Raw genomic sequence first — 25,924 nt, 5'->3', positions numbered from 1 at the left:
TCATTCCCATTCTTCCTTCTTGTATCTAAACCAACCCACTGTCCACCCCATCTCATGTTGAACCAAACTCAACTCCTCCTCCCACCTTTGCCATCGAGCCTTAGCTTTCAACCAATTTAGCCTGTAGACTGATACTTGTCATGTAATAATGAATGAATATGAAACATGACTCACATTCATCCATCCATACATCTTCAGGAGAATCATGACCATTGTTCACCCTCCAAAACCAAGCTAGTCTGTCTGATCCCTGCCCATATCTGTTCTCCTCAGTGACTTCCTTGTTCACATTAAGCTGACTCGGCTGAATCTCTTGATAAACATTCTTCAGAGTATCTTCATCTACTCCTAGTCTCTGCAGTGCATTCCTGGCCCTCTGATAGCTTTGAACACACTGATCGATTTTGATCTGACATCGTCGAGCTTCTTGCTTTGACCTGGTACCCACCCACGTGGAATCTGCACTTCTAAAATGTTGACGGTAAATTATGGCTTTGTGGCCAAGAGCCTGCCGTAACTTTTCCAAGCAATCATTTGCCTGACCCTGCCGTAACTGCAGTTCTTCGGCTTGTAGAGAACCTAGGCCAAGGGCTAAAGCATTGTCGTGAGGTATTGATGATGGCATCCAGATCCGCATGGCTTCTGCAACAACTTCTTCACAGATTTCTTCAGAAGTCACTTTGGGATCTGCTGCTTCCCTCTCTTCTTCCTCCATATCTGCAGTACAAAATCTGACGTCATCCATGTGCTCCGTACCTGTGTCAACTTCGATGCCTTCTGTCATGGCATCAGCCATTTCATGAAATTTCGAGATCCTTGCTGCCAGTTTTTGTCGTTTTTCTTCAACTACTGCCTTTTGAGTGGCAGATGCATCTTTGGGAAGCTTTCGAATATCTCCCCTCAAAGCATCCCTAAAGCAAAATTGAGATGTACCTTAAATGAAGGTGATATAATGACATACTGAGCATTCTCCAAATTGATACCACTGGGAGTAAAGATATCGATCCTCGTTTGCTAGTATTAGCATATTCTGTTTCGGTTAATTTTAGCTGAATTTCTGCCATTGTTGGGGCTTCCAATCACCGCATCAGAATGAACAGCATGTGAAAATGAAAAGAACCTAGGAACAACTCACCTTTATCTATTTGTAGTTGGTATATGTCAAGATGCTCTCCACGTTGTTCCATAGCTCATTTTTCATCTTTCTCCCATGAGGAGACTTTACTGACTTCCAAGGAATGTGTGAGCTCTTGGAATGGCACCTTAGTGTCATCGATGCCCTTATTGGCATGTTTGTACTTTTGCAAGAGCATCTTAACTGTATGTGCCGTTTAACTGATTTTTAATTGATTCCAAATATAGGCACTCACCAATTTGGACAAGTTTTTTCCAATTTGAGTTACGCATGTGATCATCAAGGATTTCTTGACAGTGGGCTTGGCTCATAGAACGTGCTGTTGGAGAAATCTTATTGAAGGGAGCCCAGAGTGTCTCTAGAATTTCCCTATCAACCTGCCCAGCTCCTACAATAAAGTTCAGGCTGTATCTGGGAAAACAAGCAAGCTTGTGAGCGCTGAGATGAAATTTTCCCACTGCAACCACAATCTCTGTGTCATCAGGGAGGGTCAAGCTAGAGCAGTTGTTGACACGTTCTGAAAAATGAAGACTCCACTGGCAGCCCACATCATAAATTACCAGGGAGTCATTGATTCCTCTTGCAGCATGCTTAATAGCATTGCATATGGAGTAATCTATATTCATGTGGCTTGAAGTGATTTTGTCATCAAGTCGGTCAATCAGTAGTATATTAAATAAGACTTGCCGTTCGTCCTTCTGAAAGTCTACTACAGAGTGGGGAATGAAACATCCATGCCTTGCACAAGCAGTGGCCCCCACCCCTGTAGTTCTGAGGTTGCCTCGGTTTGTATTTGCTGTATTGACTGCATGATGGTTGCTACAAGTAGACCTCTTCCAACTTGTTCAGCATACTTGTAAAATGAACACAACCCAACTCACCTCCCTACTCTCTGTAGCTGAGGCCAAGTGAGCTTGATATTCTCCCTCTGTGACCATATAACCTAAACCATCTGAGAGGAAGATGTCCTCTTTCGGCTGTCTCATGTTCATGTGCTGAGCGGTAAAATTTCCATCTACCACAAATCTCTTCATGACAAGCCACCTGTGTTGAACATCCAAAATTAGCATTATTGAACCATAATAATTCTTTGGAGAGTTCTTCATAACCAAGACAGTCTGGCCAGAGTGCACTTTACAAGGCACATAGTATCGCAGCACAATGGTGACAGCCGGCTGGACTACCTGCACTAGCTGTACAATCAGTACTGGCCAGCATCCTCTGCTGCTATTTGACCTCAACCAGCACCACACATACGTTGGCTAGCTATTGGCTGGCCAGGTTTAGGAAAAACCTGGCCAAGATCTGTACTGGCCACTGTACCAGGTGTACTGGCCAGGGTAAATACACACATATGTCCAGCCTGCAGCATTACTGGCCTATGTACAATGTGTACTGGCCAGAGTTCACCTTGCTCAACAGCCATGAGTATATACGACACGTAGCAACCAACCGGCCACTGTCTAGCTATGGTTTCTGTTACGCACTCAAATAGATCTGTTAGGCAGAGCCCTAAGAGGGGCGTCGACTGCTAACGTTCGTGACGTAACCGGAAGGGTCCGGTATAGCAAGTGATACTGGCGACGGTCGTGTCGGCAGATATCACAGTACGCGCGTGTCACGTGACTTCTGAGACGGATGTCTTAGAAGTCGCTCAAGGTAAGGATAGTCTTGTCCGAACGATGAGGTCGATCGAGGATAGACTTAGCCGCGAGGAGCGACTAAGAAAAGATACTAGAGACAGAAGCTGAGGGGGCTTCTGAGGGAAGTATGTTCCAGGGAAGATTGAGTAGATTCAAGTTAGAGAATCTAATACAAGGTGACCGACTACTTATACTAAGTGGAGAGGGTTAAGGGCAAGGCTACCGCACAGTAGGTAAGGGTAAAGGGGATGTGAATATGGTATAGGTGCGTTGGCAACATAGCCGGATTAGTGATGGGTGGTCGAAAGTGGAATGAGACCGAGAAACGTTGGAACGGACCAACGGTAAGGATACAACGTGCGGGAATCCGCAGTCAGGGGAAACAGAAAGAGGAAAGCCACATTGGTGGCACGAGTCAGACCGAGTCAGAGGTGCGGGACCACATTGGTGGTCGAATCAGAAGAGGAACGTGCAGTGCACGTGCATAGAGGCGGATGATGCGAGGGACGGGAACGGTCCCGAGGATCCGGTCAACGGAAAGTCGGTAAAGGAGGACGAGCCGGTAGGTGGTGAGGGCGAGGATGAAGGGAAAATGATAGGGGGGCCACGTGACCGATGTTACTTGTAACAGTTTCGCTGCACCAGTAATAATAATTGACTTGCCTTTCATACTTCTGCTCCCAATCAAGAGGCATGTTGATTCCTGGCTGAGGACATGAAGGGCAGAAAAGGGCAAGATCTCCTGGGCCAGGTCCTGATTTCATATTATGGCCAAATCCAAACCATTTACAGTTCTTCAAGTCTCTCCACAGTCGAGATACTCTCATGAGTTCACGATAACGATCCTACAGATGCCATTGGAATTTTGAACTACAAATATAGATTTCTCACTCACTGGGACAGTATCTGGAAATGCATTATTTGTCAACCTTGTAAGTTTCTCAAAGAAGCTCCTGGCTGAAGTCTTGCATTCCAAGGCGTCAATGAGAAAATGATCCAGTACTTCGAAGGTGAAAACAGTCCTGGGCCGTGTGGAGCTGGCAGGAAATAGCCGTGCTCTCAGGAGCTGCAGGTGCTGAGGATCGGATCCTTGGCAATGACACCACGATACGTTGTGTGTGAACACTCCTGATGAATGTACAATAGTCACAGGGGTGGTATCTTGAGGTAAGGGGCCTGTCTCTGTAATATCATCTACTCTCCCGTCTTGATCCCCGTGAATTTTCGAAGCTCCATATGAAGGGCAAGGCTCTCCTCCATGGCCTAAGTACCATATGAATCCTTGGTCAGCAAGAGTGACGTCCTGGAAGCACATGTTGTTCCAAAGTTGAATTTTGTGGAAAGGTAATGACTGATGCGATCTGATCAAGCAAGGACAACACCACCCATGGTCACCAGCACAGGTTACACAATTGAATGTGGCCTCAGCACTCTGACATGTCTCGCAGATCCCTGCACAGGCGAATTGTTCTGAATCTAGAATTATATCTAGATATACATCTCAATAATGAAGATATTCTGCTATGAAGTCGTTTTGTGTCTATAGCATGCATGAGGAAACTTTTATCAGCGAGTTAGAAACTACTCGACACACCTTTGTTTTTCTTGGTTGGTGACCATCCTCTGTGTCCAGAATGAAGTCACCCAAACTTTCCTGAGAGGCTTCGACATCCACAAATTCTGCATGGTTCTCTTTCATTTGTTTCCTTGGGCTGCTGGGGGAGGAAGGGTCCATTGATGTTTCATACAGTGGATCTGCACAGGATTCGACCCATGAGGACTTTCCCCTCTTGTCTCTGGTAGGCTTGTAGGCAACATAGTCTACATACAGGTCTTTCTTTTTGGATAGGCTACCTCTGTGTTTGAAAGAATAAGAAACAGCCTTAAGACGATTTTTTTTCTGCCCAGACATGATGTTTCAACCAAGGAATGATAATGTGAAATGAAGTGTATAGTCAAAAATTTGTCTAATCAAATCCAAAAATCTCGGCTATCACAAATGAATAACTGTCTCTACTTACTACCTCTGGACTCTCCCCTGTTCAACCCATTCTTTCTGCCCTTCTTCCTACTAACAGGTTTTTCTCCTTTACCTGCCCCCACTTTGATGAGAAATTCCAAGTCCGTTGGAAACATCGGTCTAGGAATACTCTGCCTATCATGAACTTTGTCCTTGACAAAGTGGGCGATTACGATCCTCTCCCCATCACGCCACCTTGGGACCCCATGCTCCAGTACCTTACCACAAATGTAAACCATGCTCCCAGGGTCATATTGTAGCTCGGCACCCATGTCAGGCAGATCCAATATAGCCTGGTGACCTTTTCCGAGGCTCACCAAAAGGTCATAAAATGATGGTGATGCTCCTGGATCGCGATGATACGGTGTCTCCCGGTTGACAATCACCTCAATTCCAGAAAAATCTGAGGGCCAAACAACTGGATTCGAAGTCTTGACCGCTTGCTTCAGGCTAGAAATACATTGCATGCCAGCAAGATACTGATGGGGTGCAATAATACTGGTGATAGCGGACCAGAATTGTTCGGTTGCTGTGATTTCAGACAACCAATATTGAACTATGGGTGACGACAGAGAAGTTGATTGATATAAAAGATCTTGAAGCCGCTAACTCAATTGAGTTACTTTTGTCTTGTGAATCGGATATGAAAAAAATCTCACTTCATGATGTTGCATGAAACCACCGGGGCACATAGTCACCCGTCCTGCTCCAAATTCTCCTCCGCCAGAGGGTATGACAAAGCCTTGTGAATGCCGAGGCTGTTTTGCCTGTTCCGTTGGCTTAGGCAAAGAGTGATCAAGGACAGGTCTGAGTATCTTGATGGACTCGTTGATGTGTTCCTAGATTATAAACAGTTTAAAATAGGGTTTTCATATTCGTGAGAGTCATACCATTCGGTCGGGCATCAGGATCTTGGGGAGATACCAAGCTAGGATTCTTCCATGCTTATCAACCAATGTGGTGGGCTCGGTTATGTGACCAAATGAAGAAGCTTTGAAATACTTGGCTAGTTTCTTTCTTTGTTTTGTATTTCGGGAGGCTTTAGCAGAGTCCGAAAATCGATCAACATCCCAATCTGTTTGTACTGCAGTCAAATATTCAAATTCGGGTACAGTCGAAAAATCAAATAAAGACGTACAACTATTAACTGCTGCATAAGCAATGATTACTGCGGCCCTGGAAATTTCAATATCAGTAATGATCGTCGGATTAGTACCACTATCGCCACTAGCAGACAGTAGAATGTTCTGCCACTGATTCCACAATCTGGTCCTTAAATTATGGCTGTTGAGTGGCACAGAAAAACAACTTAGAAATTGCTTACTTGGCTCTCTGTAGTAATTTTTCATCAATGTTGTTCTGTGTGAACAATTCAAACGGTGAGGAATCACACAGGAGTTCATCAACGCGGCTACTGAGCCTTTTGGCTAGTAAAGCTACAGGATCCCCCATTGTAAGTCGGAGTGGATGGAAAATTTCAAACCTGTCACGTCGGAAGTATAAATGAACATGCCAACATGTCACACATTAATGTAGCCTAATGGAGAATCCCCATGGGTAATTACATAATTCTGTCGAACATTAGAAGAGGGTACTCTGGGCCTGCCGGTTCCTGTAAAATGGGTCAAGGTGTTACTGAAGCACTGAAGAATGGCGGTGATCTGAACAATAAAACAATGAAAAGATGGGTAATAATAAATGGAGTTTTGTACTATGTAGTGCATAGATTACGGAAGAATGAGGTTTTGTTCGGTGAAGATGAAATGGGGGACATTTACTTGTGAGTTTAGAAGATGAAGAGGGATGGCTGTTCACTGAACAAAACTCACAAGTAAAGCTCCCCCATTTCATCCCATATGCACTTCACCGAACAAAGCTTCATTCTTCTATAACCTTCACCACTATCATTGTTTGGTGAAGTGCGTACGCGCAATGAAACGGGGGAGCTTTACTTGTGAGTTAGAATATGATGTGAGGCAAGGAGTCAAGGACAGAAGAATGGAGTTTTGTTCGGTGAAGTGCATATGTGATGAAATGGGGGAGCTTTACTTGTGAGTCACAAGGATGAAGAGGGGTGGCGGTTGTAAAGGTTACAGAACAAAAGTTTCAGTGAAGTGCATATGTGATGAAATATGGGGAGTTACTGTACAGCTGTGAAGCAACACTTAGGGCGCACTGAAGGTTTGTCCCCAATTGCACTCTGAACAAGGAAGGTGGGCTGCTAGGTGGTTGCATACAGGCTTTTGAATTTTGAATTTTTATATTTGGCCATCTACGCTCACATAAGCTCAGGTAACTAGGTTCCTCAATGGCTCAACTATCAATGAAACAAAAACATCCTCCAAATCAAATCAAACGTCCTGAATCAAAGCAAATCTTGCAAACTTGTTGGTAACAGATAGGCATAAGTCTCCAAAGACTTATATGGGGCGCTGAGTATACAAGTCACGTGATTTTATTCCAAAGCGGCACATATGGTTTCTAATACAAGTCACGTGATTTTATTTCAAAGCGGAGCATGTGATTTTATAATGGTAAAACTACTGAGACATGTTGTGCATTTTAAAATAGTAATAAAGTGAAAAAATTCTGCCAATACAAGGCCGCTGTGGAGGGGCCCTCTCCACAACGGTCTTGTACTGCTAACTACAGTACATATAAAAGTAGGTACAATCTGTAAACATTGGTCAGTACCTGTAAAGTCAAATATAATCAAAACTGTCCTTTTATTAGATATTGGCGCCATATAATAATACCTGCATGAACGGTGGTCAGTGTTTGCTAAGGAAATACAAATGAAACTACCTTGTTGAGGAAGCGAATTTAGGCGCACATTGAGCACCATACCCCAAGTAAATGGTGGAGGAGGATAGGCGCATCAGTGTGGACACTATACCTCCCTCCAGCCCCAAAGACCCATGAAAATATTGGAGGAGGATAGGCGCACCAGTGTGGACGCTATACCTCCCTCCCGCCCCAAAGACCCATGAAAATATTGGAGGAGGATAGGTGCACCAGTGTGGACACTATACCTCCCCCAGCCCCAAAGACCCATGCAGATATTGCGCATGGCAATAAAACACTAAAAAAAAGGAAAATGGTAAGCGCAGGCAAGCTCTAGATAAAACAGACCTGAGAGGGCACATAACTTGAAGGAGGACGAATGAGTGAAATGCTGAAGACAGACGGTAAGCACAGGAGAGCTCAAAAGAACACGGACCTTGGTGAGAGAGTGGGCGGATGATAATAAAATACTATAGACAAATAGTCAGCGCAGGAGACGTTAAGATAAGACGAACCTTGGTGAATGAGTGGAGTAAAGAGGCGGATGATGAAGGAATCCTATCAAAAAGAAAGAAGGTAAGCACTGCATAACTTAACAGAAGACTCACCTGAGAGGATATAACCTGTAGAAAAGAACATATTCAGCAAGGAACGCGAGAAAAGAAGACATCTACCTTGAAGTGTAGAATGCTCAGTGACCCATAAGCCACTTACACAGCTGCAGACTGTGTAAGTGGCCAATGGGATGAGCGCTGAAGTGTGGTGAGGAGTGAGGATGCACATGGTGAGCAATGGTGAGCGAGCGGTACAAGAAATTCAACCGTGGGAATGTGTTACCTGCTCACTATATGCCGCAATATTTGATTGTGTTTGTATTCGCACAATGCCAGTTTCATGTAATCACATGATCAAACAAGACGCGTTTAAAATACAAAAAGACTTGTCCACAATGTGCACGTGCCACGGGTCACATGATCAAACAAGACGCGTTTAAAATACAAAAAATACTTGTCCACAATGCGCGCGTGCCACGGGTCACATGATCAAACAAGACACGTTTAAAACACGACTCATCCACAATGCACGCGTGCCATATGTCACATGATCACGTGAAACCGGCATTGTGCGTACAAAAAGACATGATGGATTCAACAATAAGAAATCGGACTTACAATAATTCAAACATGGGTGTCACATGATCGCATGAAACCGGCATTGTGCGTACAAAAAGACATGTCTTTTTGTACGCACAATGCCGGTTTCACGTGATCATGTGACACCCATGTTTGAATTATTGTAAGTCCGATTTCTTATTGTTGAATCCATCGGCCGGTACCGCTTCTACATCTCATAGCCCCAGCTCATGCCACCCAAGAACACTGCCAAGAAGCACGCTGCTGGGGGTGTTGCCCTCAAAGTCAGTGTTCCCCTTGGTTCTCCCAATCCATATGTGGAGGATCCATTGCCAAGTGGACTGGTGGCGCCTGAGCTGCCTGCAGAGATCCACAGCCTAGTAAGTTCTTCCTTCATAATGTCTATCTTAGCTAATTTAGTCAGTGGTGTATGATCTGCCATGACGGCGCTGAAGGTGACATTGTATTGTACAAGTGCGACGCTTGCCCGTGCGTTATGTGCAGTCACTGTATTGAAGTCCCCACCGGTTATGTCGACATTGTACAAGGTGTCGACGTCTTGTTTCTTTGCCTATCCTGCCATTCTCTGCGCAGTCTTAGAAAGCCGGCACCCTACTTTGTAAGTACTTTTTTTAATTCTTTTGACTATGCTGTTAATGTGATTACAGGGATTCTACAGCGCCAACTTGCCTGACAGAGGAGGGCATCCTGTCCTTCCTCATTTCCTCCGGCTCAACGGCAAGTTTGAGGCCGCTGAAGGTACAACGATACAGCGAGGCACGAACAATGCTCCTGGTTGTATCTATAAATGTTGTAAGGTCGCGCGTTGCCTAGTCTGCTATACTTGAGACGACAAGTGCATTCGACCCTAAAGGGGAAGCGAGTGCAGCAAGGATCTAGAGGTATGCGCTGAAAGCGCTACTGGTTGGCCAATGCGAAGCGCGAGAAAGCGCAGGTGCGCGCAAGGCGCGGGAATGCGCGCGTGTATGGCGCGAAGCGCGGGAAAGCGTGCACGTGTATACAGATATGAGAGAGAGTAAGAGTGAGTTTGCTTAAGTGATGATATGATGTAAGACAAGAGAAGAGAGATGCGAGGTGTAAACAAATAGATTTCTACTATGTTCTGCTAGGTGAATAGTGGGTAGTAACCAGTAAGTCCTCTGTCGTTCTGGTGGGAGAGTAAGTGAGTAAGTATGTATGTACTGCTGGCGCTTAAGTATGGCGCCTAAGCGCTGTCATGCGGAGCCGAAGCACTACCGAGTAAGGTATGTAAAGATATATGTAAGTAAGGGTCCATGATAAAAATAAAGATGGAACGATATGCAAATATGAGAAATGGAAATATACGCACTAGGGAACTTGGTGGACAGTGGATGGATGCTTCTGGATGGCTGGCGCTATAGGGCGCTACAGCGCAGGAAAGCGCGCGCGCATATACATCGTGAAGCGCAGGAAAGGTACGCGCGCATGGCGCGCGTTGCGCGGGAAAGCTGCGCCTCATATAGAGATAGCTGCAGGTAGCACGCAGAGTGATGCTACAAGTTCGTGCCATGTACTCCCCAGTGAAAACTGCCATATTGCACAATGAGAGGCATGAGTCTCTACAGCGTCATGCACGTTGTTGGCCTCCACGCCGGTCGCCATCATTCACTTCATCATCAGTGCAACTGATGAAGTGATAACGCCTGTCCCCCTCCTGTCGCACTATTTGGAACACTTTTTCCCCAACGGTGGGTACACTTACCTGGAGGTTGTCTTTGACGTCGCAACACACAAGAAGATAGACGCGTACACTCAGATGCAGCAAGCACGTGTCACTCAACTCACGCAACACCTTGGACGAGCTGGACGCGTTTTTGCATTTTTTTCGAACCATTCCGAACAAGACAGCGGGTGGCTGTTTGTGGGTAAGGTAAATGGTAGATATATTGCTATGAGCGTCACCCAGGTAATGTATCCATCTATTCTGCAAGTTCTTGGCTAATTGGTGATCTAGGTACTATCTACTGTATTCCGGCCTTATCTTCCTCTTCTCAAGGCCGCCAACATGGTGCTCCTTGTGTGTGGCTCTATTGTCACACATGAGGACGCATTTGTTGAGCTCAAGCAGGCTGTCCTGGACATCAAGGTAGCATCCGCTATCATTTTTCCTGCCAAAAGGTTCCAGCCACAGGTCGCCACCAACTTCCTACTGGCCCTAGCGGAACTTGTCATCATTGAACAGCTGGATCTCCACAAAGTCTTTCCCTCTCTGCTCTCCCTCTCCAACCGCCTTGGACTACATTCCAAGATCATATCAATGACCAGGGATAACGCCGCCCATTTTCCCAGGCTTTTCGTCACAACTTACGCACGCGCCCACCCACAGACACAGCCGTGGGGCATTGAGGTGCCTTCACAGTGTCCCCTCTGCGGCTCAACCAATAGTTGGTCGGAGAAAGTCGGTGTGACAGCGTCACAACAGTCTCAAGGTGTCGCCGCTCAAGACCAGGCCGCAGGTGTCAGTAGGTACATATATACCTGCTTACATACTGAATGTGGTAAGAGCCAGGGAAAGTCTCCCCATAGGTTCCAGATTGACAAACCTCCGGGTTTCCTTGTCAACGCCGCTAAGAGCAGGAACAGCGGCTGGTTTCAGTCCCCTTCTGCCATCTTCCCATCTCCGTCTGTTCAGTCTGCACCTATTTCGGCCACATCTTCCATCAGCCAAGCCAAACGTCCAAGGAGTAGCAAAGAGAGTTTAGATGAGACTGAGTCTACTAGGAAGAAGGCGCGCAACTGAATTATTTCACACTAGTTACTTAGATAGATGTTTTTGCAATTGATTTGATTTGTGAGCCTCCATTTGTGCATTCATCAGCGGTTTCATTAATTACAGGTTTAGAAATAAGGATATGAAGTGTTTGCGACACGTAGTCAAGGGTCGGCCGCACAAATGTTCCAAACATGATCACATGTCAAAGGTCATGTGATCGTGTTTGGAACATTTGTGCGGCCGACCCTTGACTACGTGTCGCAAACACTTCATATCCTTATTTCTACTACTAAACATATCATGGACAAATGGTATGAGTCTTTCGAGGGAATACTAGCTATCCACCAGGACAAGTTTGTTACTGCTTCGGCACCAACACATCAAAGTATTTTGAAGACAATATGCAATCAGATTGTCACAAAACATAAGTCACTGGAGGATCCTGCTGCCTTGCCGAAGCCTTTAAGAAAGGTTTGTATGGCTTATTTTGTATAGAAAATAGTACTTATTTGCCTGTATATGAAAAGGCCATTAGGCGCTACTATCTCCAGTTCTTAACCGATGAGGATGATATTCAAGCTGAAGGAGAGTTCCTGGAAGATGAACAGGACAATGAAGCACTTGGTGTATCCCCTGAGGAGAGGGAGATGGCAGCTCGTCCAAAGGATGCCGCATTTTACAAGAAGGAAATTACTGACTGGGATGTCGCACAGAAGTTGTTCAAGCAGGAAATCGATGACTATGACAAGGAGGAGCAATCAAAGTTGGGGGGAAAACATTCGATTAAATTCCGTACAGGACACGCGAGGGACTGGTTTAACAATATGACTCCTGCGCAACGTGAGGAGGTAGAGGATGCGAAGGAAAAGTGGAATAGGGAAGGCGCACCAGCAGAAGCGCAGGCAATGTAAGTATTTATATTCTCAACTCAGTATCTCCTATAACTACATATACTGGCAGGTATCGGAAGAGGAACCTCAAAAGAGTCCTGGACGATTTTACAGAACAAATTCATCGTACTATGGGGTGTCAGGTTGTGATGCTAGTCAGTCACAAAAAAAAATCTGATCAGACTCTAAGTGTCGTCGTGTGAGTGATATTGTCTGATCGAAGTAAAATAACTCAATGTTATTATTCAGCCATGAGTCTAAGCCCTTGAATGGCAAAAAAGTGTTCACACAAAGTTCTCGCGGCAACAAAGAATGGACATCTGATGCTTTTACAAAATTTGCGGAGTGGTCCAAGTCGGAATTCTGTGAGTTTTCATTTTGTATTGACTACACAATAATTAAAGAATCTTAAGACCCTGAGGACTCTGATGGAGTGTCAGACAATGAGGACGACGAGGACGATACCAAGGATAAGTTGCCTGAACTTGTCTTAGACAAGACAGGCTATGCAAAGCTTCCTTCACGCGCTGGTATCAATGCGAAAGGACAGCAAGAATTAGTCCGACGGATCTTCCATGCGTTGTACAGTGAGTTGATGTCTGTTCGGTCAGCTTTGATGGGACTTAAGGTTGGTTGGGTAGAAGTTTTCACTGACAGTACCAAGCCAGTACCTTGGCGTGAGGTTGTGGCTAAGCCAAGTTTGTACTTGGACCTGGAGTGCCTCCCCAAGGGTTTCTTGTTGAGGGATCCCTCTCATTTGAGGGCTGACGACATCACCAAGCTGTGGGACCATTGGGAAGTCAGACGGGCAGCCAAGCAAAGATTGATTATTTTCCTTGCAGGCAAGCTTGCTGATATGAGCAAAGAGAGCCTGCAGAACGCAGTTCCCTATAAGGGGGACAAAAAGGTATATGTGGAAATCAGTCAAGAAAACGAGGACGATACCTCAGCCAAGCCACCTATGACACGTACCGAAGGGCCGGCCGGGACTAAGGCTGCCTCCAGTGCCTCGGCCAGCACACGCCCCACACCACATACCAAAGGGCCGGCCGGGACCAAGGCTGCCTCCAGTGCCTCGGCCAGCACACCCCCCACACCACGTACCAAAGGGCCGGCCGGGACCAAGGCTGCCTCCAGTGCCCTAGCCAGCACACGCCTTGCACCAAGTACCATCAGCCCAGCTGACGATGACTCTTCAGAAGATGACTTAGCCACAACATCCTTTGCAGGACATACAACAGGGCCGGCTGCTAGGCCATCTGGCGCTCAAGAAGGAGCACCCGCAGCAGTTCCAATGAAGGATCGCGTGCAGTTCTTGAAGTCCCTGAGCAATAATGATAAATACCTGCTGTTGGTTGAAGGGGTCAGAGACTTGGAGAAGGTATGTTCGTCATTGAATGAGCAGAATTCAATACTCACATGGTGTAGGGACCAAGCTCTGAGGAGCAAAGGGACTGGCCTACCTGGGCAACATGGTCTTGGGAAGAATCGTACCTTCCCAATGCTGTGCACTCCGAAGATGGTGTTGTAGAAAATTTTTTGGACATGATCGCATCTGCCAAGATCACTAGCTTGCCCTCAGGAATGCGCGTCACTTTGGGTCTCGGCTTACTGCTCAGGGAATGTAAACGTGCTATCAAGTATGAGGTGGACGAAGCCCCTCACAACACCCCCACTTACCTTGGTGCCTCGACCTTAGATATCAAGATCCTCAGCCTTGTTGAAGATTTGGTCGATACTGTCAGAGGTAGGATGCTTCCAACGCTCAAGGGAAGGGAGGGTCAGCAACGTGCTGCAGAGCAGGAGGAGAAGGAAAGGGATCACGAGTTGGAGGTCAGGCAGCACCTGGAGGAAGAGTTGAGGATGTTGGAGGAGGCGAAATCAAGGAATAAGAGGTTAAAGGATGATATGCAGAAGCTGCAGGAGGAAACGAAGAAGCTTGTGGAGGAAAATGAGTCCCTGGAGAGACAGAGAGTGGAAGTGGAGCACAATGGTGAGTCGGAGGCAGAGGTAAGAGTGGAGGTGAAGGGGAAAAAAAGGAGCAAGTTGGGTGAATCTGGAAAGCCACACAAGATCACCAAGACTGACGACATCCGTCGCTCTTCCAGAGCTAGGCTGCCCTCCAAGAAAGCAATGAAATATTAGCATACTTGTATCTCGCGCATGCTTTGTTTAAGATAGTATATCTACAACTTGAACTCAGAAAATATAAGCCTGGCCGGACAGGACATACCCACATGTACCACCAGGTCTGGCCAGTATGTGCTAAGAAAATATAAACCCGGCCGGACATGTTACGCTGACTGTTGGTCGGCGTGTGCGAACTAGGATAGGTCTTCTCAGCGACGACTCGAGTGAGTCTACTGAAGCTGAGCGTGGTCTAGCCTTGACGGAACGTCAAGGATTCCTCCGACGATCTCGGTAAGACGGCGCTCGTCGAGATGTAGGGCTAGCGGATACGTGCTAAGTCGTATGGGGGCAACTTAGAAGTGCAGTCTCACACAAGGAAGCTGGTTAGCTTAGATGAGCAAGTTCTGGGGATGAACCTAGTAGATTAAAGTAAAGTCTAAGTACAATAATCTGTGTCTACTTATAGGGAAGTACTACAAGTATTCTAGCTCAGTCTGTAATCAATAGTATATCGTAAATCTATGATAGCCAGACATGAGGTTCAGATAAGATACATGAGGCTTAACCTCTGATCAAGCATGCTGTGCCAAGGGCAGCTGCGCATAGGTACAGGAAGCGCCAAGCGCGCTCCGGATCTTCATGAAGCGACATGCGGTATGCATGTGCTGATCTAGGGTGTCAATGAGGCGTACAGCCTTCATGGATCAGGTACAAGGCTGTCTAGGCCAGGGGCGGGGTCATAGCGCCAGGCGGGGTCATAGCGGTCCAGACCGCTGTCTTTCTAGGTACGGGCGGCGCACCGCCGCGCGGGGAGTCTAGCAGAGCGGGGGCAGGCGTAGGGAGAGCTGGGGCTCTAGTAGGTGTTACAGATCCCTGTAACAGGACAGGCTTTACCCACAGGTAACACCAGGTCTGGCCAGTATTTGCTAAGAAAATATAAACCCGACCGGACGGGCCATACCCACATGTACCACAAGGTCTGGCCAGTATTTGCTAAGAAAATATAAACCCGGCCGGACAGGCCATACCCACAGGTAACACCCGGTCTGGCCAGTGTTCTTATGTCTAAGATGCCTGGTTAGACCTATTCTATCCATAGGTTATAGTAGTTCTGGCTGACATTGTGATTTTATCTATGCCCGGCCAGAACTGGCCCTACATGACCGGCCAGACCTGGTGCTACAATCTGGTCAGGAAATATAAAGCTGGCCAGACCAATCATACATACATGTAACATCAGGTCTGGCCAGTGTTCTGGTGTCTAAGATGCCTGGCCAGACCTGCTGCTACACTAAGACACATGAGCAGAATCAGGACTGGCCAGTACCATATCTACATATATTTACTACCATCGGCCGGTGACCAGCTGGACACAATCTACGGACATTTGGCATGTCCGGGGTACCAGTTCTACATCAAAATTGACTGAATGGACTGACAACGCGGAGAGAGCTAAACGGACAAAGTATCTACGGCTCATTAGCTTTTGTCAATGGTAGGTAGACATATGTACTCACATCTCAGTCTCTGGAAACGGACTGAGATGTTCCTACGAAAATGCAAACTATTATAAGTGCGGATAGAATAGGAATGAAAATTGTAGTCGTATATTGGAGAGCACGAGCCAACGTCAAACGTCGCTCATTCGTCGCTCTTTCAGGATGCGCTTGTAACATGCTATTCCCTCATCGTTCCTATCTCGGATCTGTCGGCCAACGACTCAGCGGGTCGCTCGGACTCCAACAAAGAGTAGTAAATTAGTGAAGTTGTAAGTTTGTGACAATGTTCAACGTTCAACGCTGCAACGTTAACGTTGAGGAGGTTATTAAACCAAACATGCACAATTTTATTATGTAATAAAGCAAGGGTGATTGTCAAGACGTTTGGCAACTACCCACTGCTCAGGCAATGCGTAAGCCTGAATTTGTTCAGCAGGACCATGTGTTGCACGTTCTTTACTCACCAATGACTCAGATACCCATGTTCGTGGTGCCAGCTAGCCAACATGTTGCCCACAGCCCCTCCGAGTTCGTGGTCGACGTATGGCTCGTACTAGTTATGGGGTATCCTTCCAGGAGTCCTGGACATCATGAGGCTTGGAAGTGTAAGTCTACGGCAGAGTACTACTCTTTCTGTGAACCGCTTTATGCTTCATTTACAGATATGTCGAACATTGCACGAATTTGCTTCATTACGACATGTCTGGCGCAACGTCCTCTTTCAGCATCATTTTCTTAATCAGTGCTATCCCCATCTGCGTTCATGCACCGCGGAAGGCATTCGTCACTAGCTGAAAACTGCTACCTGACTGGTTCACATATGGACACAGCCTGTCCCTAAGCGTCTTTACACGTCTACATTGGATTTCCTTGGTGTATTTCAAGATCTCAAATATCTTCCGGGCAGAACATGGCTAGTGTCGCTCTTCCACTATGGAAATCTCAACCCTCCACACTCCAACTTCTGCTTTATAAAACCAAGCATGGGAGCTGTATTTCATGCTGCATCCACGACCTTTCAGAGCGAGATGTGCTGGCTCCCCTCCCCCGACTAAGACGGTCCATATAAATCGTCTCGTGGTGCTACTACAAAGCAAGTGCAATGACGGGTGCCACATGTTGTCAGGGTCCTAATTCCCTATACTTGTTGTCTATTCTTGAAAGCCGAACGGCGTGTAAGGAAGGTCTACATTTCGGGGACAGGAAATCGTCGATCACGCGTAGATGCTAATATCGATTAACCTGTCTTGTCTATGATCTATGGTATGTGTTACCAAAAAATGACTCCTTCGTTCTATTTCATGGTGGTGCGTGAGTCGTCAATGCCTCCTGTATCTTCGCATCCTCCTGCACTTGCGCACATGGAATTACTTGACGTGCGCCAGGATGAGCGCGCTGTTGTGCTTCCCTGTGACTGGGTGGGTAATATCTATAAATTTGTAGAGCTGTTGTGAGGCGACGTTGTCGGTGAAAGAGTGGGCTCGGCGTGAAATGAATTTACCTCCGTATTCCATGCTAAAAGCGATTTCCTTGATGCGGGAGGCTTTTATTTGTGCATGAACACGTCGTTAGCGCATGTATCGTATCCTGAACGTGCACGCGTACGCATTTCTCCTTTGTCAGACTGCTGAGAGTTCACTCGTCGAAGCCGGGAGGAGCGTCTATAACAGCATGGAAGGGTATCTGAAAATTCCTTTACTCTTCAAAGCTACACCACCTGTACTCTCTTGACCCATTTCGTCATGTTTTGGATAGAAGTCGTTTCTTCGACTCGTGCAATAATATCATGTTCTGATACGATTCTCGTGTATTCTTTGCCGCGTTTGTGCATTAGCAAAAATGCCCTGAAAGGCTGTTTGAGGTGAGCAATTAATTGTAACGCTTGCTCGCCCGATTCCGAACCAAGCGACTCGTCTTCTCCAGCGAACCCGCCATGTGAATCTGACGGGGATGAGGGACATGATGAATTGTCTGACGGGGATGGGGAACAGGATAGATTGTCGATGCTCTCCGTATCGCTCGAATGGTCAAGCAGTTCGAGGAGACGACAGTCCCAGGGACGAACGACCAAGAATTTCGGTACAGTCGAATTTTCTCGCGAGGAATGGAGTTCTTCGTCTGTGATGATGGACAAGTCACGAAGCCCCTTTGCCTTCAAGTCATACGTGAAGTTTTTCTTTTCATCTTGATCGTGCCTTCGTTTGATTTTGGTGACACGGAACTCGATGCAAGGCAGATATAACCGCTGGTTTGAGAAGTCGACGGGGTCTGTGTCGTAAAGTTTGTTATACAATTCTAAAGCCATCCCCTCATCCTCAGCAACTCGTAGCGACGAGATCGATGCCTGAATCTCGGCTTTGGATGAGCATGGCAACAAGGATGTTAATCCATACGACGTAATATCGGCTGGCAGACAGCTATTGAAATCGGATGATTTGCCAACCCAGTCCAGGACGCTGATGTCACGCGACTTGGCAACAATCCCCCCCAAGAGCCGCCCGAGCGCACTCTGTTTGCCCTCGCCATACATTACGCTTGAGTAGACGCCGAAGACGCCGAATAACGAGTATGCAATGTCTTCCGGCTTCTCGGTGACGCGCTTTGATGCCCATACGAGTTTCTCGCGGGGATCATCCGTCCCAGGAGAGAAGGTGACATGAATCCGCGAATCTATGGCCATAACATCTTTCAACTCTTGCATGATAAACTCCTTGTGGTTGTCAGAAGGATTATCAAGATACGGGGTCCAATCATTTCGGTAGAAGAGAATGATGTTGGGAGCCAGGAATTCTTGGAGTGTCCATCCTCGGGTGATCCAGACGCTGTTGACGAGTGCGCCAGATCCCGACGAAGGTGAGATGTCACATAGGTAGACAACTGTGAGGGCTGAGTGCCGGTACCAGCGAAACATGGAGGTGATGGATTGTGGGAGCTCCTCAATGTCTACCTTGTTTATGCAGCATGTATCGCTCCACGCCCAGCGGTAGCCAGCATCACGAGCAGTTTCGCAGAACCGCTGCAACTTCCTGACGCTGCCGACTGACTCCAACTCGTACACGCTCTTGCCCTGGATGTCGCACAGTAGCGGCTCCTTCCCTTCCCACCTATGTGATAACATGACATAACTAAAGTACTTCACCACCACCTCTTCGATGCGCTCCGTTTGGAGGTCTGTGCGCTTCGTGATTGATGATAAAAGTTCCTTGTACTCCACACTCGTCTTGAAGGCCTCCTGTCGTGTCTTTCGATCATATAAGCGACCGGTGGAAGTGTCAAGTATGCGAATCGGGATGTGTTGCATGCGATCGGAAATAATTTTTTGGATTTCTACTTCTATGCGGGATCGAGAGGCATACTTCAGGAACAAATCTGAAGAAAGGGTCAAGCATCTTTAGGATGCGTTGTTCATGACTTACCTTTTTGTCGTTTGTCGGGAGAATTATCCAACATGGAGAGCATCACTTGGAAGGCTTCAATAGCTTCATCGTAGTACTGTGCGACACGAAGCACTGCATGCTTCATTTTGTATCCGAGATAATTGTAAGGGCTGAGTTTAATGACCTATCACCAAAATGAAAACGTCGATTACGGAATAATAGATGCCATTGTACCTGTTGTGCATCGAGAAGTGCATCTTCCCATAGCCTTTGTTCCAACTTTGCCTTACTGCGGTTTGCGAAGATGGTGTCACTGGCTGAACCCAGGTTGATTGCCGCTGAATGTAGCTCGATAGCCTCTTCATAATTACCCGCCTTCAATGCGGCATCTCCACTTGCAACTATGTCAGTAAATCCTTTGGCAGTATAATGCTCTCTGCAGGCTTGCTTGAATGCTGAGTGAAAATTCAGGTGAGAGCTGGGCCCGATGACATTGATAAAGACTTGCTAGTGGACCAAGCAAGGCAGTTAGCCTTCGTAGCTTCACCACTCATATCCATCATATGTCGGTACGATTCGAGGGCTTCTCTAATCCCACCTGCCTGGAGGAATGCATCGCATCGTATCTGGTTTGCATTTTGCCACATTAACTTGAGGTCGCATCCGAAGAGCTACATAGATCATGAAGTTAGGCGATGACAGTATTTTCGCTTGCATCACATCTCGCACCACATTAAAGTCCTCATATTCAGAACAAATGGCGGATTCAGATGATCCAGCGATGGTGTTGACAGCGGCAGTGAAGTCTCCCGCACCTCCGAGTCCGTTACAACACATGCCACCCAAGTTGTCTAGATAAACCTTATGTAAAGTTCTAATAAGTATCAACCGAGAAGTGAGTCGGTAATACTTACTTCCACAATACTGCAAACAAGACTATCAGCATTGGGAGAAGCGTCCGAAGGCCGTTGAATGCGGGGTATTGCTTCGCAATGCTGCTGCTTTGTGTTGAACAGTGCAATGGCCTGAAAACCGTGATGAATCAGGAATGTGGGAGAAAGATTTGGCCTGCCTTTATTAAGAGAAGAATGGTCTTCGAATGTCCATCCGTGAACATGGTCGCAAGGTTAAATTCTTTCATTGCATCCTGAATCCGCTGATTTCCGCAAAGTGCGATGGCGCTGGAGAGATACCCTGTCAAGGAGGGCATCGCAATGGACTAAATTACCATAGTTTAGTCAATTTCATGGTGAGCGTCCAACAACGTATCTCACCTTCAGTGCATCATGGAGCGCACCGTCCCAGTCATCTTTTCGCGCCCTAACAAATGAGCGATTGGCATACGCGTTGTGGTCGCTATTGTCATCATTAATCCGTTGTGTTAGCCGTGCTTCAGCAGTATCCAAGTCCCCAGTTATGCATGCATTGCGGGTTATCGGGTCCATATCGAGGATCTGCAGGAAATATGGTTTGTACGTTATCAAGGGTGAAGAATCAAAACATGCCTTGGAATCATACGAGGGCACTGCCCACTGTGAAATCTTTTTATCAAAACCTCCACTGAGGATGTACTTGCCATCGGTGGAGAAGGTGACACAGCACACTGTGTGAGAGTGCTTGAATGAGGCGATAATTCGCCGATCCGACAGTCGCCAGAGGCGGACATGGCAATCATGAGACGTGGAGGCGACAAGGGTGCCAGTGGGGTTCACAGCAAGGGTATTGATGCCCTTAGTACTATTGCCGGGCTTGCATGGATGACCAACCTCTTCCCACGTTGATGTATCCCACTCCCGTATAGTGGGATCTAGATAGGAGCCCGCTGTGAGCAACCTTCTGCCATCAGGCGCCCATGAAAGCGAGTAATTCCATGCTGAATTGAACGCAGCGTGAGCCTTGAAGGTTTTGAGTTGTTCCTTGCTATTTGAATTCCATATTTGAACATCCGCAGATGTTGCAATGGCAAGATGTTCTCCAGACGGCGAATACCGAATGCAGTGGACATAATCACCGCAATCGATTGGATTTCCTTGCTGCTTCCACGATTTTGTACTCCACAACTTCGTAGCTTTGTCTACTGAACCAGTTGCCAGTGCATTTCCATCTTGAGAAAAGTCCAGCGAGTAGATTGCTGCGGAATGGGCATTGGTGATTTGGGTGAGCGATTCACCAGTGTCGACGTTCCAGATAATGAGTTCTCCGTTGTGATCACCGCTTGCTACAAATCTTTCGTCTCGTGATACCGCAACTGCCCACACCCAGCCGCGATGACCTTCCATTTTCTTCACCGCACCATCGTCTTTCAGGTCCCACAGACGAAGTGTATTATCTCCCAAGGCTGTTACTACACGTCGCCCATCGGGAAAGACTGCAATTGCATATATAGTGTGTTCGTGAGCTGCAGCCACTCGAACTGGTGTGGTCATTTGGATGATGGATTGAGCTACATCCACCATTCAGTTCGAGGTCAATGGTGAGCACGACTAAGCGCCGGGGTGGACTTTCCGTAGGGACTTTTTGATGGGCCTTGTGAAGCTTTACGCTACGCAGCTTCCCTTTTTTATTATATTTCACAGCGCTAATTTGTCGTGTGTGCAGTGCCCTGTTACTACTCCGACACAATTCGGCCGGGGTACAAATTAAGTACAAAACAGGGCACACTGTCTTATCAGGCGCCCATGTCATTATGACACCATGCCTTCGGCACACACTTGCAGCAGGCTCAATTAATGTACACATCGCGCTGAATTTCGTCGTCCTGCTTATATTGGGCTGCATCTGGAGTGCGCGGCCCGGCCTCAAGCCGTGGGCCTAGTAAGAAGTGGCTGATATCCCGATATATATGTATGAAAAGAAATGCCGAAGGTTTAAATTATGTGCATACATCAAAGGAAGCCTCGACATCGTGGTTCCGCTTGTATTAAGATACAGAGAAGGGCCTGTACGGATACAACTGTGGGAACACGGATCCTCAACTAGGAGTATGCATACATGGCTTTCTACGATCCCTGGCATTGTATTGATAAATATGACAGTATGACCTCGAACAATTACTTATGGGCTAACAGTCGTAATTTCACTTGGCCCATGTGCACAGACTTCAGTAGCAGTGCCGCAAAATTTCCGTTGTTTTACATAGAAAAAACATTGGTTCCGCATATACTTACACTTGAACTGTACATGACCTGAAACATCATATTCTGCAGGTAATTACCGCAAACTTGAAAACTCTTTACATGCCTGCACAGTTACAATATCTCCAACACCCTAACGTCCATACCGTGAACAGAAGTGACGTCTTTGACTTGTGCAATAATGTCACAGTCTGACGCAATTCTCTTGTATTCTCCACCGCGTTGCTGTGCTAGCAAAAATGCGGCAAAAGGTTGTCCAAGACGAAACAGTAATCGTAACGCACGCGAGTCAGACTCCGGACGATCCGACCACTGTTCTCCATGTGATGAATGTGATGAATGTGATGACTGTGATTCAGAGTCAGACCATTCATCCACGCTCTGCATCTCGTTTGGAAGGTCAGGCAGCTCGAGGAGACAACGATCCCAGGGACGGACGAGTAAGAAGGATTGTCGAGTGGGTCTGCTTCGTGAGAACTGAGTCAACCTATCCTCCGTGGTGATCATCAGGTCACAAAGTCCGTCTACCTTGACCTCATAGCCAATGGTCTTCTCGCGTACACCGACTCTCCGTCTGAGTTCTGTGACACGGAATGCGATGCATGGCAGATGCAGTCTGGAGTTCGCGAAACGAGGCGAGTACATGTCGTCAAGTCGGGCGTAAATTTCCAATGCAAAATCCTCAGCCGCAATATGTCGGAGTGAGGAGATCGACGTTTGAATTTCATCCTCGGACAGAGATGGCAGGGTGTGTGGCGGAGCTTTGTATGAAGTAATGTCAGCCGGCAGACAGCTATTGAACCTGGATGATTTTCCGACCCAGTCCAGGGCACCAATATCGCCCGACCGAGCCACGATCTCCTGCAAGAGTCTCCCAAGTGCATTTTGCTTCGTCTCCCCATAAATGACAGGCAATCGGACATCGAAGATACCAAACAGTGAGTATGCGATATCTTCCTGAAGCGTGGTGACACGCGCCGACGCCCATTGGAGTGTCTCCCGGGCATTTGTCATCCCCGGACGGAATGTGATGAGGGCTCGTGCATCTATGCCCGTCGCATCCTCCAACTCCCGCATGATCGCGGGAGACTCCTTGTGGTTGTGAAAGCGGTCGTCGAGATACGGGGTCCAATCACTTTGGTAGAAGTGAATGACTTTCGGGGCGAGGAATTCCGGTAGGGTCCATCCTCGCGTGTTCCATGCGCTCTTTGCCAGTGCGCCCGGTTTCGACGAAGGAGGAACATCCGAGAGATAGACAATTGTAAGCGCTGAATGGCGATACCAGACAAACATGGAGTTGACCGATTCTTGGATCTCAACATTATTATTTTGGTCGATACAGCATGTATCAATCCACCCCCATCGGTACCCCGCAGTATGAGCAGTTTTGCAGAATGACTGTAACTTCACGATGCCGCCAACGGGAGTCAACTTGTACACAACTTTGTCCTGGATGTCATGCAGCAACGCCTCCCGCCCTTCCCACCTATGTGATAGCATGACATAGCGAAAGTACACCGCCACCACGTCTCGGATGCGCTCTGTGTGGAGATCTGCACGCTTCGTTGTGGACGACAGAAGCTCCTTGCACTCTATGTTTGTCCAGAAGGCATTTATCTGTGCATTTCGATCGCATAAACGACCAGCGGATATGTCAAGTAGACGAAGTGGGACGTTCTCAAGTTCTACAAAAATGGCCCTCCTAATCGCATCCTCGACCTCGGATGGACTGACATATAGTTCGCGCAGCTCTGTGGAAACATTCAAGCACCTGGAGGTATATGTGTTCTTCGGGGCTTACGTCGTAACTGAGTGTCGGTAGAATTGTCCAACTTGGATAGCATAACCTGGAAAGCTTCGATGGCTTCATCATAGCGTTGTGCACCACGCATCGCCGCATGCTTTAACTGATATCCGACAAAAGAGGAAGGGCTGAGTTCGATAACCTAGGTATTACCAAAATGAACATAAGCTATGGGGCAAGAGATGTAATTTTACCTTTTCCGCATCGAGGAGTGCTTCCATCCATAGCCTTTTTGCCAACCTGGCTGTACTGCGGTTTGCAAAGATAGCTTCGGTTGCAGAATCCAAGTCGATTGCCGCCGAGTATAGCTCAATAGCTTTGTCGTAATTGTTGGCCTCGAATGCAGTATGTCCGCTCGCCGCAAGGGCAGCATCTCCGTTGACAGCATAAAGTGCACTACATTGTTGCTTGAAAACTATGTTAAATGCGGGTGAGAACTGTAGTCTAGTGATATGACTGAAGACTTGCAAGTGGACCAATCAAGGCAGCTAGCCTTGGTCGCTTCGTCGCTCATATCCATCATATATCGATACGATTCATGGGCTTCTCGAAGCATACCTGCGCGGAGGAGTGCATCGCACCGTCTCTGGCTTGCAATTTGCCACAGTTGCTTGAGGTTCCATCCAAAGAGCTAGACAGATCACGGAGTTGAACATCAAGTTTTTCGGTTGCATTGTATCAACATACCACGACAAAGTCCTCATATGTAGAATGAATGGCTGACTGAGAGGTGGGAGCGATGGTATTGATAATGACAGTGAAGTGGTCAGCAGCTTCGTTGTGATGGGCGCCATCAAAGGCGTTTATCCCCAGTTGAAGACGTAGGCACGCCTGATATTAAAAGTTCAAAAAGTTCAGTGTCAACGACCGTGAGTCTGAGCGTGCACGACACTCACTTCCACGATATGACAGACAGGAATGTCTGCCTTGGGACAAACATTAGCCAACCTTTGGATGCGCATGATGGCGTGATCGTGTTGATTTGCATTGAAATAAGCGATTGCCTGAACTTAGTGAAGCAAGGTGAAACATGGGAAAATATCGACGTGCCTTGATCAGCAGGAGGAGGATATGAGTAGTCTTTGAATATTCGTTCGTAAACATGAACGCAAGGTCAAATGCATCCATCGCGTCCTGGGTTTGCATTTTTCCGCAGAGGGCGACACCCTTGGAAATATAGCCTGACAAGGAATCTTGAATGCTGATAGACTATGCCACCATCAAAGTGAGTTAGCCTTGAGGGATCGTGATGGGACAGTGTATCTCACCTTGAGTGCATCACCAAGCGCACGGTCCCAGTCGGCTTTTCGGGCCCTAACAAATGAGCGATTGGCATACGCGTTGTGGTCGTTATTGTCAGCATCAATCCGTTGTGTCAGCAGTTCTTCAGCAGTATCCAAGTCCCCGGCTATGCATGCATTGCGGACTGTCGATTCCATGTCGAGGATCTGTATAAAGCATGTTTACATTCCGGTATAAGAGCCAATGGTGAAAACATGCCTTAGAATCGACCAAACCATCAGAGCGCTTGAAAATGGCGATGGTTCGTGGATCCAACAAGCGCTCGAGTCGGGGGCAGTCCGTGGATACAGAAGCTCCAAAGCTACCGGTGAAGTCCCC

At 47.1% G+C, this 25,924-nt stretch overlaps 3 protein-coding genes across 3 annotated transcripts; 1 reads left to right on the top strand and 2 right to left on the bottom strand.

Moving 5' to 3' along the window:
• On the bottom strand, positions 1-907 carry F5147DRAFT_586160 (uncharacterized protein; the record flags this gene model as incomplete). Its single annotated transcript, XM_041431909.1, has 2 exons — positions 1-128; positions 175-907. Coding segments are annotated over 2 exons (861 nt in total), but the record flags the coding sequence as incomplete, so codon positions are not given.
• A 6,620-nt stretch (positions 908-7,527) lies between these two features.
• F5147DRAFT_657885 (uncharacterized protein) lies at positions 7,528-8,365 on the bottom strand (the record flags this gene model as incomplete). Its single annotated transcript, XM_041434345.1, has 7 exons — positions 7,528-7,554; positions 7,746-7,880; positions 7,931-7,973; positions 8,019-8,052; positions 8,098-8,140; positions 8,191-8,205; positions 8,297-8,365. The coding sequence occupies 7 exons, from the start codon at positions 8,363-8,365 to the stop codon at positions 7,528-7,530; spliced, it is 366 nt and encodes a 121-aa protein (XP_041286617.1).
• A 3,405-nt stretch (positions 8,366-11,770) lies between these two features.
• On the top strand, positions 11,771-14,505 carry F5147DRAFT_779937 (uncharacterized protein; the record flags this gene model as incomplete). The annotated part of the gene is made up of 6 exons (XM_041442378.1): positions 11,771-11,941; positions 11,998-12,377; positions 12,431-12,559; positions 12,610-12,725; positions 12,774-13,741; positions 13,789-14,505. 6 exons carry the CDS (start codon positions 11,771-11,773, stop codon positions 14,503-14,505), a joined length of 2,481 nt encoding a protein of 826 aa, XP_041286616.1.
• Between the last annotated feature and the right edge of the window lie 11,419 nt (positions 14,506-25,924).

This window comes from Suillus discolor (genome assembly GCF_016758755.1).
Source record: "Suillus discolor strain FC423 chromosome Unknown F5147scaffold_95, whole genome shotgun sequence".
Classification (NCBI taxonomy): Eukaryota; Fungi; Basidiomycota; class Agaricomycetes; order Boletales; family Suillaceae; genus Suillus; species Suillus discolor.
This window is presented reverse-complemented; position numbering and strand designations above follow the sequence as displayed.